Source organism: Physella acuta, unplaced genomic scaffold (genome assembly GCF_028476545.2).
Source record: "Physella acuta isolate Inbredline_101_S28 unplaced genomic scaffold, ASM2847654v3 ptg000664l, whole genome shotgun sequence".
Classification (NCBI taxonomy): domain Eukaryota; kingdom Metazoa; phylum Mollusca; class Gastropoda; family Physidae; genus Physella; species Physella acuta.
This window is the reverse complement of record NW_026732183.1, coordinates 469,065-484,090: the sequence shown is the minus strand read 5'-3', so window position 1 is coordinate 484,090 and position 15,026 is coordinate 469,065. Positions and strand designations below refer to the sequence as shown.

The 15,026-nt window shown below is 36.7% G+C and overlaps 1 protein-coding gene across 1 annotated transcript; it reads left to right on the top strand.

Moving 5' to 3' along the window:
• Positions 1 to 6,787: 6,787 nt before the first annotated feature.
• Positions 6,788 to 14,666, top strand: LOC131948908 (uncharacterized). The gene is made up of 11 exons (XM_059310628.1): positions 6,788 to 6,911; positions 7,153 to 7,473; positions 7,879 to 8,184; positions 8,316 to 8,615; positions 10,177 to 10,314; positions 11,424 to 11,591; positions 11,805 to 11,948; positions 12,245 to 12,448; positions 12,662 to 13,096; positions 13,407 to 13,559; positions 14,575 to 14,666. Exons 1-11 carry the CDS (start codon positions 6,866 to 6,868, stop codon positions 14,664 to 14,666), a joined length of 2,307 nt encoding a protein of 768 aa, XP_059166611.1. The 5' UTR covers positions 6,788 to 6,865.
• Positions 14,667 to 15,026: the final 360 nt, after the last annotated feature.

The window sequence follows — 15,026 nt, the reverse complement described above, 5'->3', positions numbered from 1 at the left end:
AAGGAGACCCAGATGTTCGGCCGTTCCCATACCGAACCGTGTACCACAATGTATGGGTAATAACAATGGAGGAATAAATTACCAAGAAAGCCAACAGTCGCAGTGATTATCTGCAGGCGGGGGTCCTAACGTTATCTTCTAACAATAACGCCCTCTCCCAGGTATGTCCCCCACCTGAAGACAAACAGAACCTACTGGACAATAGAGGAATCGCTTAGAATCCTCCTACCCTAACCGCCCTTATGAAGTAAGCGATGGAGGAAAACTATAAACTATACAAATATTAAATGCTATCTAAGAATGAAGGAAAAGGTACTCATCTTTAAATAATCCAAAGCTTGTATCCCACGATGGTGTCAGACGGTGCGCACTCGGTCCACTCTCCACGTCTGTAGTCCTGAACTTGATTGGAGTCAATAGACGATCAGAGACCTGATATGGTCGCTGGATATCGTAACGGTCGAACAGAAGTCCGTCTCTGCCCAAACGATAACGAGTCGAGCAGCTAAATCAAGTGTCGAAAGGTCCATTCACGGTCCAAGGTCAGGCGAATCTGGCACGGCTGTAGATCACGGTGCACTGCAATAGTTGGCAGGCGAATATGGCACGGCTGTAGATTACGGTGCACTGCAATAGATGGCGGGCGAAACTGGTACGGCTGTAGATCACGGTGCACTGCAATAGATGGCAGGCGAATCTGGTACGGCTGTAGATCACGGTGCACTGCAATAGTTGGCAGGCGAATCTGGCACGGCTGTAGATCACGGTGCACTGCAATAGTTGGCAGGCGAATATGGCACGGCTGTAGATTACTGTGCACTGCAATAGATGGCGGGCGAAACTGGTACGGCTGTAGATCACGGTGCACTGCAATAGATGGCGGGCGAATCTGGTACGGCTGTAGATCACGGTGCACTGCAATATTTGGCAGTCGAATCTAAATGCAGGCGTAGTGTAGATCACAACGGTCGTTAGGAAGAACCATCGGGTGGATGTACGTTGTTCTACTGCGTTGAGCAACCAGCTGCTCCACCATCTGTTGTGAGTTGAGGACAGGGTCGACAAGAAACCAACACGAAGTCCGTTCACAATTCGTTACTTTTATTGCTTGTAATATCACACAACCTAGGATGCCTATAAGAGAATGGACCCCCTAATAATCCTAACCCCACCTTTTATACCCCGCCTAACATCTAAGTTTTCTGCGCTCTATGTCACTTCCCTCCCAATCGTTCCTATGCTACAAAATGTGTGTGTACTATTTATTTACATTCTTTGATCTGAATATACTAAAATAGACTATAGATTAAAGGTTAATGGAAACATGTAAACAAAAGGGACGCTACTCTAAATCTACGCAAATACTTATATGTAACAATCCTAACACACACCTCTTATCACATCGCCGTCGAACTTTGGCAAGTTGTTAAGAATATTTCTGGGGAGGTTTCCGCGGGGGGAAAAAAATTCAAATTCGCTGGGGTGGCGCCACGGCAGGGCGCGATTTGTTTTTTCTCTATATACGATATATAAAAAATAAGAGTCGATTGCTGATTCACACGGTACATCCAATCACCTTCAAACTTTGGGCAGTTGATAAGAGCAATTCTGGGAAGGATTCTGTAAAAAAAATCATTTTTAATTTCACAAGGGCGGCGCCACGGGAGGGTGCGATTTTTATCTATATACGGTATTTAAAATAATAAAAGGGAATTGCAGTGACACCGTTCACACGATCGCCATGAAACTTTGGGCAGTTGTTGAGAATATTCCTGGGGAGGTTTCTGCAAAATACATTCTCAAATTCGCAAGGGCGGCGCCACGAGAGGGTGCGATTTTTCTCTACATGTGGTATATAAAAATAGTAAAAGTGAATTGCGGTGACACCGTTCACTTCTCACTTTAATAACAGATGTTTACCTCTCCCACGTTTTAACCCAATGTTTTTAATTTTTTTTTTTTTTTTTTTGCTAAGATATTAAACCACTTTTGACAGTTTTGTAATCTATACCAAAACACTCTAGGAAATTCAACGACGTGCCAAAAAATTAGGACAAAGTTGTTTAAAATGTTAATGACCAATAGTTAATATAAAAGTCAAGCGTTTTAGGTGTATTTAAAAAAGAGACTGTACTGTTAGTAACTTAGTAAGCGCAGAACTTTAGACAAATTACAATATCAACAACATAAAAGTAATTAAAGTTAAAACAAATAGAAAAACGATAGCTTTTGGAATTTTTGGCTCGAATAGTGAATTAACACTGGTTACGAATTGTGAAAACTCACTCAATGTTTATGGATATAAAAAAGAAATGATTCTAAAATGTAATCACTGAGGCTCAATAGGGTGGTGCTTTAGGGTGGGTGGCAATTGGTGGGGTGAGGTAAAAGATAACTGCGTATTTAAATCTATGACTTGGGTTGCCAAACCCTTAGAAATAAACACAAAGCTCGAGTATTACGTTACTGGATCTCTGAACGGAGAAGGTTTGTATTTATAGAGCGTCCACATATTACATTACCGGCAATGATCGCGGTCTCACAAAAGAAAGTTCGTGACTATAATAAGGGAGAAAATGACGTGACAGCTAGCTACACCTTATTTATGAGTTTCCCGACGGCATGTTCGGGCTGTCGCGAATGCCGGTACTTTAAACGTGTGAGAAATCAGGACAACTTTACAATAGAGCGAACTCGGTCCGAGATATAAAAACAGTATAGACTTCAAAATTTAAATTTGTTTAGAATCCGTACAATATTTTAAAACCAAATTCATTATGGTCTTAACTATTGTAAAGGATACCCTACATAAAAAAATGTGCGTTTATTTATGACTACCATATCGCTGCCCTACAACGATGCCCATTCCTCCATAACATTTGTGCGACGCGGACTATTCGATGACTATATTATGTCAGCACCTTTGGAAACAATAGCATATAACAATTCGAATGAATTCGGTACATTTATAATTCTGTTCGGGAACTGATGAATCTTTAAGATGACACAACATAACAACACTTTTATTTCCTTCCAAAACAATAAATAATAAATCACTCAGTTGGATGCCCCCCCCCTCTGATTTGGATCCCCAAACCCGCCCCTAAGCCTTTCTCCCACCCCCTATGCCCGCCTATGAATGTAAATTTTGTTATACCAAGACAAGTAGGCCATAAGTACAACTACAAGAAAGTCAGGACTAGCGTTCACTGTCTACTACAGGCATCTCGTCTGTTCACTACTAAACGTCTTCATTGGCCCGCTTACAATAGGGTATCTGATTACGTGTTTACCAAATTTTCCTCCCTGGTAAGGTCAAGGGCTAAATCGAGTCCACCCATCTCTAGTCACCTCAGTTCAAATGCGAGTCGACCGTACCCTGCACACATTGAGGTGTGTGACTCTGTAATTTACGGCTTGTACCAGTTTAGGTGGGTGATAACTCACTCACGTCAACCGGGGCCTCAGTTATAACAATAAACAACGTCGGCATTCGACCATTTAGTTTTTCCCAATTGAATTCAGCAACAATTATTTTAGTTTACAAACTAATTTAGGTAACAATGACGGTGCTGAAGCGCGGGGCCCCTTCAGGCGCGGGATCTGGGACGACCGCCCCGTTCGCCACCCCCAAACGCCGGCTCTAACCAGAACACACATTCCCTACCTATACACACACCACAACATATTAAAAACTGCAAACCCCCTACCCATCCACACACTAAAACATATACACTGCAAACCCCCCCCCCCTTATCCATCCACACACCAAACATGTTACAAACTGCCAAACACCCCCCTACCCATCCACACAAAACAACGTATTACACACCCCCAGAACACACCCTGTATTAAAAGTAACACCCTCTACCACTTAGGTGACGATCTATTCTTTACTTTAGATTAAATAATAAAAACGAATTGTTTGCTAGTTTAACATCAATGCAAAGAAACTGAAGGGCACAAAGTTATCTTGTGCTTTAATAGCAGACAGTTGTTAAGCTTTGAGTAGGCATCATCGTCAAAAGTGGTAACGCTATTTTATTTGTGTTCTCTCACCCCTCCCCTTATTATCGTGTGTCGTGATAAAATCCAAATTCACCAACTTTCTCCCACATACCCCCCCCTCCCTTAAAACGCGACATGCAATACTTCCAACTAAAACTATTAAACACCAGATGAAGTTCATATTAAGGACTGCTTAAAATTCAAAACAGGGGAGACAGTCACAACATTTAAAAACTTATCACAGTAGTTTCCCTTATTTCATGTTAATCGTGTCTCATGGCTTGTCGAGGACGGTAGGCCCTATTCGCATAATTTTGTAATACCAACCTAACAACAAATCATACATTTTAAATTTATATAAGGGGTAGGGGTTACCTAGTAATTTTGTCTCTTTAGGTTACTTTGCTAACTGGCACCATGATGCTTCAAGACAACGTTCAACATGATAATGTTTTTACATTTTCATTAAATAACCCGGGAGTGATCTCCCCTAATCTTTCTCGGATATTCTTATTTAAAACATCACGGGATGAGAACTCGGGATATGATTTTTAATCCATTTTAAATAAATAAACTTTTGAAAGTAGAATAGAATCTCGTAGAAAAAAGAATTGCGCACCAAGCGAACGCCAAAACAAAATGTGCATAATAGTGCGGAATATTATTAGTACTTTATAAATTTACATGCTTTTTTTTAAGAAATTGCGTAAATTACTACTTCCGGTCAACAGAAATTACTCATAATTTGATAGAAGGTAGAGAATTAGATATTTTACTTACATGTGATTTTTTTTCCATTTATCTATCTGAAATAGTACTCAAGTTACAGGCTTTTGAAAAATTCAAAGTAGAAAAAGTACCACTTCCGGTTATCGGAAATCGCTCAAAAGTTTATACTGATCTACGATTTTGATACATTACTTATATATGAAATGTCATCAACCTAGCTGTAACGGTACTCAAGTTATCGTGTTTACACACACACAGACACACAGACACACAGACACACACAGACATACGGACAAGATTGCAAAATTATGTTTTTCCGTATGAGTGAGGTGTAAAACGTCGAGATTTGTAAAAATCTCGATTTTCTTTTTTTTTTTGCACGATTACAAGACTTTCTCTATACTTCGTATATACGAGAAAGTAAAAAGGAGACATCGCTGGTTAACTCTTAAGAAAAAGAAATTATATATGTTGATAGAATAATTTTAAAAAATGTAACACTTAGTATTAAGCTATATATATATATATATATATATATATATATATATATATATATATATATATATATATATATATATATATATATATATATATATATATATATATATATATCTCTTGTTTCGTTTAAAAAATGGGTTAGATACGCCAAGATACAATATGTCCGACTACAAGGCCAACATGTCAAAATGAATCAATTTGGTTTAAAAATGATATCCTACAATTCAGGATGCAGTACGAAGCTCAGAATAAAAGAACGGAAATGGTTATTAGAATAAAATAAAAAGTACAAACACTAGAAATCGTTTTTTTCCCTTGTTTAACTTTACTCTGGTTCAACCACGCCCATTTACACTTGGGTCTATTTTGGCTAACTCGTGCCATTTCTATTATTTAAAATACATGTATTATAAAATAAAGCTGGTCTAAAGGAAAGCTTTAATGTTTAATTTGATAGAAAATAGCTCTCCTAAATAAATAATGTATCCAACTGTGGTAAACACTTTACAAATTATATCTAGCGACACGCTTTATATATAATGTAATCTGCTTAAAATTAGCTTTGATATTTACTTACTTCCTCTTTATAAAAAGGGGGTTTGATATTTATTTTATCAACAACAGTTAAAATTGGCTTCCAAGGAACTGCAATAGTAAATATCTCTACTTACCGAATAACTACAATTGTAAATATCTCAACTAAGAACTAAACAGTTAGGTAAAAAATATATATGTTAATTACTCTACCTGTTAGTGACTTGCATATTGACCTCATTATCATAGCACGTGTTATATAACACGAACACATAAGATTTTGACTAACCAAAGCAACTTATGATAGTGATGTAACACCTTTTATAGACCACCCATGGCTTAATTATAAAACCATCGTGACCCCTCCCCTTTCATCCCATGTTCGCTCACACATAGATTACAGCCGATTTGTATATTTTTATAATTACGGGTGTTACTACTTACAAAATATGTTTTTATAATCACACAATGAATACAATTGTAAACAGAACAAAAGTTTAGATGTTTTAAATAATACAATTAAACACAGCGCTTGTAACTTGACCATCACCTTGTTTGACAACATACAAGAAAATGATAAACCACCAACACACTTTTTGTAATGTGCACATTACCTTACAAATACAACTGGATTTTGTTTCATGTCTTTCTATTTAATAAACTATTCGTTACAAAAATTAGAAAAAACGTTTTATAGAATATAAAATGTTAAATATTAAACTTTTTAGTAGAGTGGTGAATTTGTAACATTATTCTTAAGTCATCAAATGACGTGAAGCGATTTTAGTTTGCACAAGGGGAGGGATTTTCAACACGAGTTTACTTTTGGATGGAAAAGTTCAACATTCAAATCCTTCAGCCAATGAAATAAAGGCCTGGAAAGTCAACACTGTCTCACACCTGGACTGGCATGTAGAACTTCAATCTTAGGAGGTGAATTGTCCATTTCTGTACGAACTGTCGTCACTTTAGTTGGCTGCAGCGAATGCATTTTCTCTCTCTGATGTAAGACTTCATGGATTTAAAACAATCACAAATTTATAGTTTGTCATACAATCTTGATTTCACACAGACAGCAGCAATACTTGGAGGAATCATGGCTTATGTCATGAGACTCAAGGTCTTTCTGTTTATACTATCAGGTATTATATGAAGTCTACAATTAAACTTTTAAATTTTCCCATATATTGTAATACAACTTTACATTTGTAGACATTTTGAACATGCATGCTACATTTTCATAGAATATATATTTTTATATAGAATATGCTTGCGCATGGCTGATGGCGTGTGTGCGTGTGCGTGCATGCGTTTGTGTGTGTATGTGTGTGCATGCGTGTGTGTAGACTATATCCAAAGACTTAATATTGAAAATACTCTTAGCCATGGCTGAAGGAACAACCCATCCACCGCCAGTTATAGCTGTTGACGGTCAGAGTTTGACTGACGGAGATGAGTTTACACTTCCCTACACCAGCTCGACCAACGAGACATTGGCCCGTGTTGAGTGTAGGGAACCACGTGCCACAGATCTGGCTACAGGCGTGGAACTTGTGTGCCGAGGTCTGAAAGTACCAGGAGATGAACAACGCGTGTTTTTGGTGCCGTACAACAAATATTCAGATAAAATTTTATGTACCTGCTATCTACGGTTCGCTTCTGCTGCCAATAATATAAACATCACTTTTCTACTCAATATCGCCTGTAAGTCTACAAATTGTTATCTTAATTAATACGTTAATTATGTAGTTATTGGTTTATTATTTAGCCTCAGATAAGAATCAAGGGTGATGGAAATCAATGAAATCCACATATGTCACCGGGCGCCGACCCTAGAGGCGCCAAAATAAGCTCATTTTAACTGGTATTTTGAATTATAAATATAAAAATTATACGGGGGGGGGGGGGGGGGGGAACACCTAATTGAAAGTTTGTCCCCGGGCGCCGGGTGTGGTCGCTACGCCTCTGGTATGTAATGAGACTCGCCTGTGGTTAATTTTTCCGAATAAATTTAAACATCTACTTAACACAGACTGGAATTCTTTTAGTCTCATATTCGGGAACTTGACTCCAAAATAAAACGTACGCCTACTTGATTATTTTCTACAGATGTTCCAGAACAAGACCCCGTGGTCACCATCGCTGGACAAATCATAGACCGAGGCAGCACTTACAGCCATCAGGCCAACAAGTACATAACCAACATACGATGTAACGTGCCTGATGGGAACCCACCAATCAGCAACTACACCATCACGTGTTCTACATCTAACGGCTACAAAAGTTCTACATTGGAGCCTGACGATGACCTCATGCTGGATGTCCAAGGTCAGGGACACGGCAACTGTACCTGTAGACCTAATCACGTGACAGGGTTGTATAACAGGACCACCAGCTTCTACATTGAATATAATGGTAAAAATATATTGATTTTTAAATTTAACGGAACAATATTAAATTTTACCAAAAATGAAACGATTGAAACTTTCAAAAATTGTTCAAATATATTTAAGGCTCAAAAATGTATTAACAATTTTACTCTTTAGTTCAGCCGTACGTTCCACAAACTGCTCCCATTATTTCCGTTGGGGAGCGAGTACTGTCTGAAGGTGAAATTGTAACCGTCGGAGCGGAGTTGACGATCAGTTGTGCAGTGCTGGATGGATATCCCCGTGTGGAACAAGTCACATTCCAGTGCGGACCCTACACTAGAACAGTACTCAACTACACCGGAGATTTCACCATCCCTTACAACAAAGTCTACAACCAGCAAACATGTGTTTGTACGGCCACTCACGTGACTGGGCAGTACCAACGGAACTCTACCATTCTACTCGATGTTCATTGTGAGTAGACAAACATGTATTGTGTTTTAGACTATACTAGCCGTCCCGGCCAGGCCCTGCTCTGGCTTCTGTGAAAAACCTTTCTGTTAAAGACCATTACCTGTGTGTTTAGTAATCATCATAAACCCGGCATTGCTCACCCAAACCACGACCAACCAAAACCAAAACAACAAAACGCAAACATAACGCTAACACAATTACAAATACAAACGAAAACAAAAACCTAGCAACAAACCCAACCACAACCACAAACACCAATACAAACACAAAGAAAAAACAAACAAAAAAGCAAACGAAAACAAAAACCTAACAACAAACCCAACCACAAACACCAATACCAACAAAAAAAAAAAAAAACGAAAAAGCAAACGAAAACAAACCAAATCCAAACGCAAAACCAACCAAAAACACAAATACAAACCCAAACAAAAAAACACAAACAAAAACGAAAAAAGAAAGAACGAAAACAAACCAAATCCAAACGCAAAACCAACCAAAAACACAAATACAAACCCAAACAAAAAAAAACACAAACAAAAACGAAAAAAGAAAGAACAAAAACGAACCAAATCAAAACGCAACCACTAACGCAAACCCACCTAAACACAAAGAAAACACTAACGCGAACATAAACGCCCGGGGCAGAATCGCCTGTTTTAGCTTAATAAACGACTATAGTACCCCAACTTATTCATAGTTTTTGCACTCACTTAAACGAACGCGCCTGTTTCAATTTAATGAACAATTATAATACTCCAAGCTTATCCGTAAAATACCTAAAACATTTGCACTTGATCAATCCCCGCTAATTATGTAATTATTTTTTTCCCAACACCAAAACAAAGTAATTAAAAAGTAAATGCTTTTCAACTAATGCAATGATTTCATAAAGGGAAGTAATTGTGTTTTGCCTAATTTATCAAAGGGAAGTAAGCGCTATAGGACTAAATAAAAACATAATTAGAATTTTTGTAAAAGATGATTTTTTTTTAAAACTTGTGTTTAATGAACATGCCGACAATTATTACTATAATTTGAAAAATGAAAATGATTTCCCAACACTTTTAATAGTAATTTTTTAACTCATAAATTTAGACAAACGCGTACGATAATTGATCTAACACTTAAATCCGTAGAAATGCCAACGACAAACATATGCGTTACAGAATTGAGCTTTATATATTAGATTGTTTTTTAAGCCATACAAATTGAGAAACCTTTTTATTTTGTTTGTATTTAACTTATTTAACTTAACTTTGTTACATTTTGATTTAACAATTTTCTTCTAGTGGATTCAAACAGAACAAATTAATGAAGTTTAAAATCATCAATTAAGAGCTTTTTTTATGATAAACATTCTGAAGTCTAGACGACAACCGAATTAACGCTTCAAATTAGAGAATGCAAACAAATCTCACGCGTACTAAAACACCAATCATTGTGCATACTTTGGCACACTTGTTCTTCAATTATTTTACAATCTAATACAGTTGGATAATGCTGGTCTCCTTGTAGTTTTAATTGATATTTAATAAAAATCTGTCTTTTTACACCTACACAGATGCCCCGGTTGTGACGAGATTTACAGCAAACGGAGTCCAAGGTTTTCTGAATGTGACAAAACAGAGACAGGTTGAAATGGTGTGCGAGGCTGATGGAAACCCACCGCCTTACGTGTTCATGCAATATGTAAACAGCGGTACGTTTTCTTTAACAAAAACATGAAGATGCAACGTGCCGTTCGTTGTTTTTTTTTTTTTTACTTTCTCGTATACGAAGTATAGAGAAAGTATTGTAATTGTACCAAAAACAATCGAGATTTTGCAAATCTCGACGTTTTACACCTCCCTGAGTCGGGAAAACATAGTTTTGCAATCGATTTCCGTATGTGTGTGTGTGTATGTGTGCGTGTGCGTGTGTGTGTGGGTGCGTGTGGTTTTGTGTGAGTGAGTGTGTTTGTAAACACATTAACTTGAGTACCGTTACAGCTAGGTTGATGAAATTTCATATGTAAGTATTATATCGAATATATTTGTACATCCGTGTTAAGTTTTCAGCGATTTCCGATAACCGGAAGTGGATTTTTTTACTTTCAGTTTTTCAGAAGCCTATAACTTGAGTGCTTTTTCAGATAAAAATTTCACATGAAAGTATAATTTTGAGTAATTTCCGTTGACCGGAAGTCATAATTTAAGCAATAACCGACTTCCAAAAAAAAAAACCGCATGTGAACGTATAAAGTACTATTACTATTCCGCTCTATTATACATATTTTGGTTGGCGTTCGCTTAGTGCGCAATTCTTTGTTCTAGGAGATTTTATTCTATTTTAAAAAGTTTAAGTAAGTAAAAATCAAGTCTATATCCCGAGTTGCCATCCCCCGTAGCCTTATATAAGAATATTCGAGAAAGTTTAGGGGAGATCACTCCCGCTTTATTTAAATATATTTTATGGCTTCATAATTGGATAATTGCGACTTTGAAATCCAAGCACAAAGTCTGATCTGAGAAGGGTCAGGTTTTTATCTGTACCGGCTGATGTACCACGGCTGATGTACAACTTAGCATAAGCTTTGTCGCAGGAGCTGTCGAAAGGTTGCATGAGTTTGTAATTCGGTCGACTAAAGGGCTCTACTTCTGTAAGATTTCAGAGCTTTCTCTCTTTGATTGTTGTTATTTCCAGCTAACGAGACAGTTTTTTTAAATGTAATCTAAAACACCAAACGTCGATTTCTCTAATCAAGCGCTAAATATTCTCACTGCGTCTTCCTGAACTAAATTTCATTGATTTTTAATTACATGTTTACAGCGGTCAATCCATTTGGAGATAATGAATTGGTGTCAGTCAAGTATGTAAAGAGGATTTTCACTGCAACTTCCAACTATTATGGGTTCTACTACTGCCAAGTTTTTAATTATTACAACTACACAAGTGGATATGATTCTAGAATGTCAGAAGTAGGTGTTGTAAAGACATGTAAGTTAAGCTAATATATTTTTTTCAGTTTTAATGAGTACAACTATTTTAAGGATGATTATATGTCATTAAACACGTTTTTACATAAACAAAGAAATCTATCTTCGCAAGCTTTCGGCTAAGTGTAAAACGCAATTTAAAATGATTTTCGATAGGTCTGAAGAGGATTATTTTATTACTTTTACTAAAATGTATTGTAATCTCTGCTTGCAGCATTTCCCCTAATCGCCACCTACACAGCCAACGGCAACACCAGTCTGTTAAATATAAACAGAGACACCATTGTGACATTCAGATGTGAGCTTATCAGTGATTATGTTAATTACAATGTCTGGTGGTCGATCACCGCGAGGACAGGTCAGATACTAAATTACTTATGAATTATTCATTACATTATACCGTGCTATTAAAGTTTGATTTTGTTGTCATATTTAAACAATTTTTTTGGTCTGATGGTTTGGCTGTCTGTTATGTACACATGTAGCTGTAATAGCTAAACAAACATAAACTTTTCCTCGTTTACAGTTTCGAGGATAAAAAGCTAAATTTCCTTATGCGTCCGGTATCATTTTTCGTCACCTTGCTTTTGAATGTCGTAAAAATTATAGATAGAATAATTTTATTAACCTCTACTATTTTAACATTGGATGCAGGCTACTGTTCACATCTACTGCACCAGACACCAGAACACACGAATACTTCGACAGTAAAAACCTACACCCTGTTAGCGAGCTGTGGGTGCAGCGATACATATGAGTGTATAGCACACATTAGTACAACCAATGGTACCACATCTCGTTTGTTGACTAGCGACGTCAGGTCCATCGATATCCAATCTATTGTCGTCAATGTCAATTGTAAGTTTTTACTTTAGTTTATTGATATAGTTATAATATGTCCCTATCTCAATTTATGTTTGTTTTTAAACGGTATCATGTACGCAAGAGCTGTATATTGTGTAAGATAATAAAATTACCTTTTATTTAATCTTTGCAGCGTATGTGATAAAAGCATTTAATAAGAGTAAAAAAAAATCGACAATACATATAGTGCATTGCCTTAATTTGTAGGTCCAGGAAGTCCCCTTATTGTTACTGTGTACAATAATGTTGTATCTGATGGACAGAGAGTACAGCTTCATCCTTTGTACACATCTGTCGACATTCAATGTACAGCTCAAGGTGACAGGCAGATGGTATCAAAAGTTACTTTAAAATGTGGCGATACAATCCAGACAAAGAATGGATACAACGGATTGTTTACAATCCAGTACAACAAATCAATGAATGAACAAGGATGTGTGTGTTCCGCAAGTCACGTGACCGTATCATTCGACACATCATTTGTTCTTAGCATAAGCCAAACGACGCCGATAATCGCAAAGTTTACAGCCAATGGCCAGAGTGCATTTGTGAAAGTCAAGAGCAACGGACCAATCAAGTTTGAGTGTAGTACTTTCGACAACATCACCAATACTGCGTGGAATCTGCAGGCAAAAACCTCAGGTACATCATAAAACAGTGGTATACATTAAAGATAGGGCAGTACTGTATTCCGTAGCATTATTGCAATAATGATCGTGGTCCTCGCCCTATCTTTAACTCTTATCACTGAGCCCAACTCTAAATCTTGCAAGTACTTCTGTATAATCCACAAACCATGGCACTAATACGAACAATGATACAAACATGTAAGACTGGAGCCAATCTTATATTAACCAAAACTTACTCTTATACAACCTAACATTGTGCACGTTGCTGATGTTATATAATCAAATTCTCTATAGCATATATTTCTCCTTGTGTATTATACCAGGTAAGACTTTGTACAGTGGATCCTGTCCAAGCGCAGCTCGAAGCTTTGAAATAACGACAGCAGCTGAATGTGGGAAGACGGAGACTTACGAATGTACAGCAACATTGGCAAATATGCTGAGTGACACACGGACGTTACAAGTGGACGCTGTTTGTAAGTTGGTTAACAATGTGCACATGTGCTGAAAGATGTTTAATGTGCACACGGTGTATCACGTGCTTGAGAAACTAATGTAAGCTCAGAGGGTTTCACAGTTTTCTGCAGAATATGTTGACAAATGTTACATGTGTTGTTAAATGTCTCCTGTCTTAAAAGATGTCAGGTGTGTTGATAGATGTCATATGTGATGAGATATGTCATATGTTTTGTCTGACCCCAAGTATGTTGTTACTGCGAAATTTCTAAAGACCTGACGCGAGTTGCAGGATTTACAGGAGATATCAGCTGTTTCCAATTGGCACTTCATTACCTAGTGTTTTAGTTTATGGCCCTTAAACACAGCAACATGTACTATACACATTGCATGTTGCAGTAAACTATTATTAACTGATTACGTATTAGATCTAGGCCACCGACGGCAATTAATTTCTAAAACTTTATTTTATTTCCAAAACTACACATTTTCAATTAAACGAAACTAAATCCTTCATTGGTTTTTATTTCCGAAACCTTTCCTGATTGAGTAAAAATACTGTACAATTATTCAAAACAAAATAGATAATAATATGTAGAAGAAAATCTAATAACAATATATGGAAAAAGTCTTTGCAAATTTGCTAAATAAATACTTAACTTCAAATATTTATAACATTTATTAATATTGGCAGCACATAAATAAACTAGTAGTAAAACTTCAGCACTTTAATCATTATCTGTTTGTTAACCGTTTTTGTCATTTGGATGTATGCATGTGGCAAAAAGAAAAATTGTATAGAGAAGGATTAATGAACATTATTGTGGGGTTTTCATGTTGGCATTGAAAAAGAATTTTATTAAAAACCTAAACCCAAATGATTACAAGTATTGTTGTCTAGACATGAAATGTAGAGAAAATTAAAATTAATTGATAAATTACTTTCGTCGCGCTTATTTGTATTGCTGCTCCATTCTGTGATTTTAATTTTAGCCTATCGTAATATTTCTTATTGTATTTTGGAACATCTTACAGGTAACACAGGTGGTGTTGCTGTACCAAGAAATATCCTACTGGTTACGTCTCTGGTCCTGGGCTGGACAGTCCTGCTATGGTGTACAGCCTGAGTCAATCATCTGGTGACCTCATCAGTCTAATGGACGATGTCTACTTAAATAAACACTTTCATTTGCATTAGAACACTTAATGTGTGTTTAGTACTAACACCAAGTATAACGTTTTCTTCTATGTTCTCTAACAACTCTAACACTAGATGACTAGTGGGTTTTGTTAAAACAGTATTACGATCGAAATACCATTTTGTTTAGTCTAATAGTTACTTTTGCTCAAATCAGTTCTTGTCTAGAATTTAATAATGTAAAGCTTTAATTTTTGTTCTTTCAAAAATACTTGTGTCGAATATTGGTAGAACTACTAATAAAACGTACCCATTATGTATCTACGACTAGGGTAAGGGATATGATACG

What these genes read in the sequence shown, in the direction of transcription:
- LOC131948908 (XM_059310628.1), top strand. Translation starts at nt 6,866, where the DNA reads ATGGCTTATGTCATGAGACTCAAGGTCTTTCTGTTTATACTATCAG. An exon ending in CATGCAATATGTAAACAGCG is followed by an intron (nt 10,315 to 11,423) that starts GTACGTTTTCTT and finishes ACATGTTTACAG; the next exon opens with CGGTCAATCCATTTGGAGAT. An exon ending in GTCGATCACCGCGAGGACAG is followed by an intron (nt 11,949 to 12,244) that starts GTCAGATACTAA and finishes CATTGGATGCAG; the next exon opens with GCTACTGTTCACATCTACTG.